The sequence below is a fragment of the Gigantopelta aegis genome, chromosome 5, assembly GCF_016097555.1.
Source record: "Gigantopelta aegis isolate Gae_Host chromosome 5, Gae_host_genome, whole genome shotgun sequence".
Lineage (NCBI taxonomy): Eukaryota > Metazoa > Mollusca > Gastropoda > Neomphalida > Peltospiridae > Gigantopelta > Gigantopelta aegis.
The window spans coordinates 32,436,855-32,437,944 of NC_054703.1; the positions used below are offsets into that span (position 1 = coordinate 32,436,855).

The window sequence follows — 1,090 nt, forward strand, 5'->3', positions numbered from 1 at the left end:
GCTGTCGCCACATAGGCTACTCTTTTACGACAGGCAGCAAGGGATCTTTTATTTCACTCAGGGTTTGGATAGGCAGGATAGCACAAACCATGGCCTTTGTTGAACTAGTTATGGATCACTGGTCAGTGCAAGTGGTTTACACCTACCTAATGAGCCTTACGGAGCACTCACTCAGGGTTTGGAGTCGGTATCTGGATTAAAAATCCCATGCCTCGACTGGGATCCGAACCCAGCACCTACCAGCCTGTAGACTGATGGCCTAACCACGATGCCACCGAGGCCGGTTTGTTTTATCATGTAGTAACACTTTACATTTGAAAGGTTTCTCACCAGTATGAGTCAACATATGTTTTTTGGCTTTTTAAAGATGGAACTACATATGAACCTTTTTGTGATTTTTCAAGCTGGAACTCTGCGAAAAACATTTTGAGCACAATTCACATTTGAAAGGTTTCTCGCCAGTATGAATCAACATGTGTTGTTTCAAGGTAGAACTCTGTGTAAAACATTTTTTGCACACTTCACATTTGAAAGGTTTCTCGCCAGTATGAATCAACATATGCTGTTTTAAATTGCAACTATGCCTAAAAAATGTTCTGCACACTTCACATTTGAAAGGTTTCTCGCCAGTATGAATCACTATATGATGTTTCAAATCGGACCTGTGCATAAAACATTTTGTGCATACTTCACATCTGAAACGTGAGTGCTCAGGAGTATGAACCACCATATGTTTTTTCAAATGAGAATGGTGCTTAAAAGATTTTTTGCACATTTCACATTTGAAAGGTTTCTCGCCAGTATGAATCAACATATGCCGTTTCAAGCAGGAACTCTGTATAAAACATTTTGTGCATACTTCACATTTGAAAGGTTTCTCGCCAGTATGAATCAACATATGCCGTTTCAAGCAGGAACTCTGTATAAAACATTTTGTGCATACTTTACATTTGAAAGGTTTCTCACCAGTATGAATCGACATATGCTGTTTCAAACAGGTATTGCTTTTGAAACACTTTCTGGGCACATCACAATTTAAAGGTTTTTTATCAGTGTGGCCAGCTATATGTTGTTTCAAAAGGATGGTACT

The 1,090-nt window shown here is 39.2% G+C and overlaps 1 protein-coding gene across 1 annotated transcript; it reads right to left on the reverse strand.

The window, feature by feature from the left end:
• Window positions 1-222: 222 nt before the first annotated feature.
• On the reverse strand, window positions 223-841 carry LOC121373101 (zinc finger protein 85-like; the record flags this gene model as incomplete). The annotated part of the gene is made up of 1 exon (XM_041499548.1): window positions 223-841. A coding segment is annotated over one exon (468 nt), but the record flags the coding sequence as incomplete, so codon positions are not given.
• Between the last annotated feature and the right edge of the window lie 249 nt (window positions 842-1,090).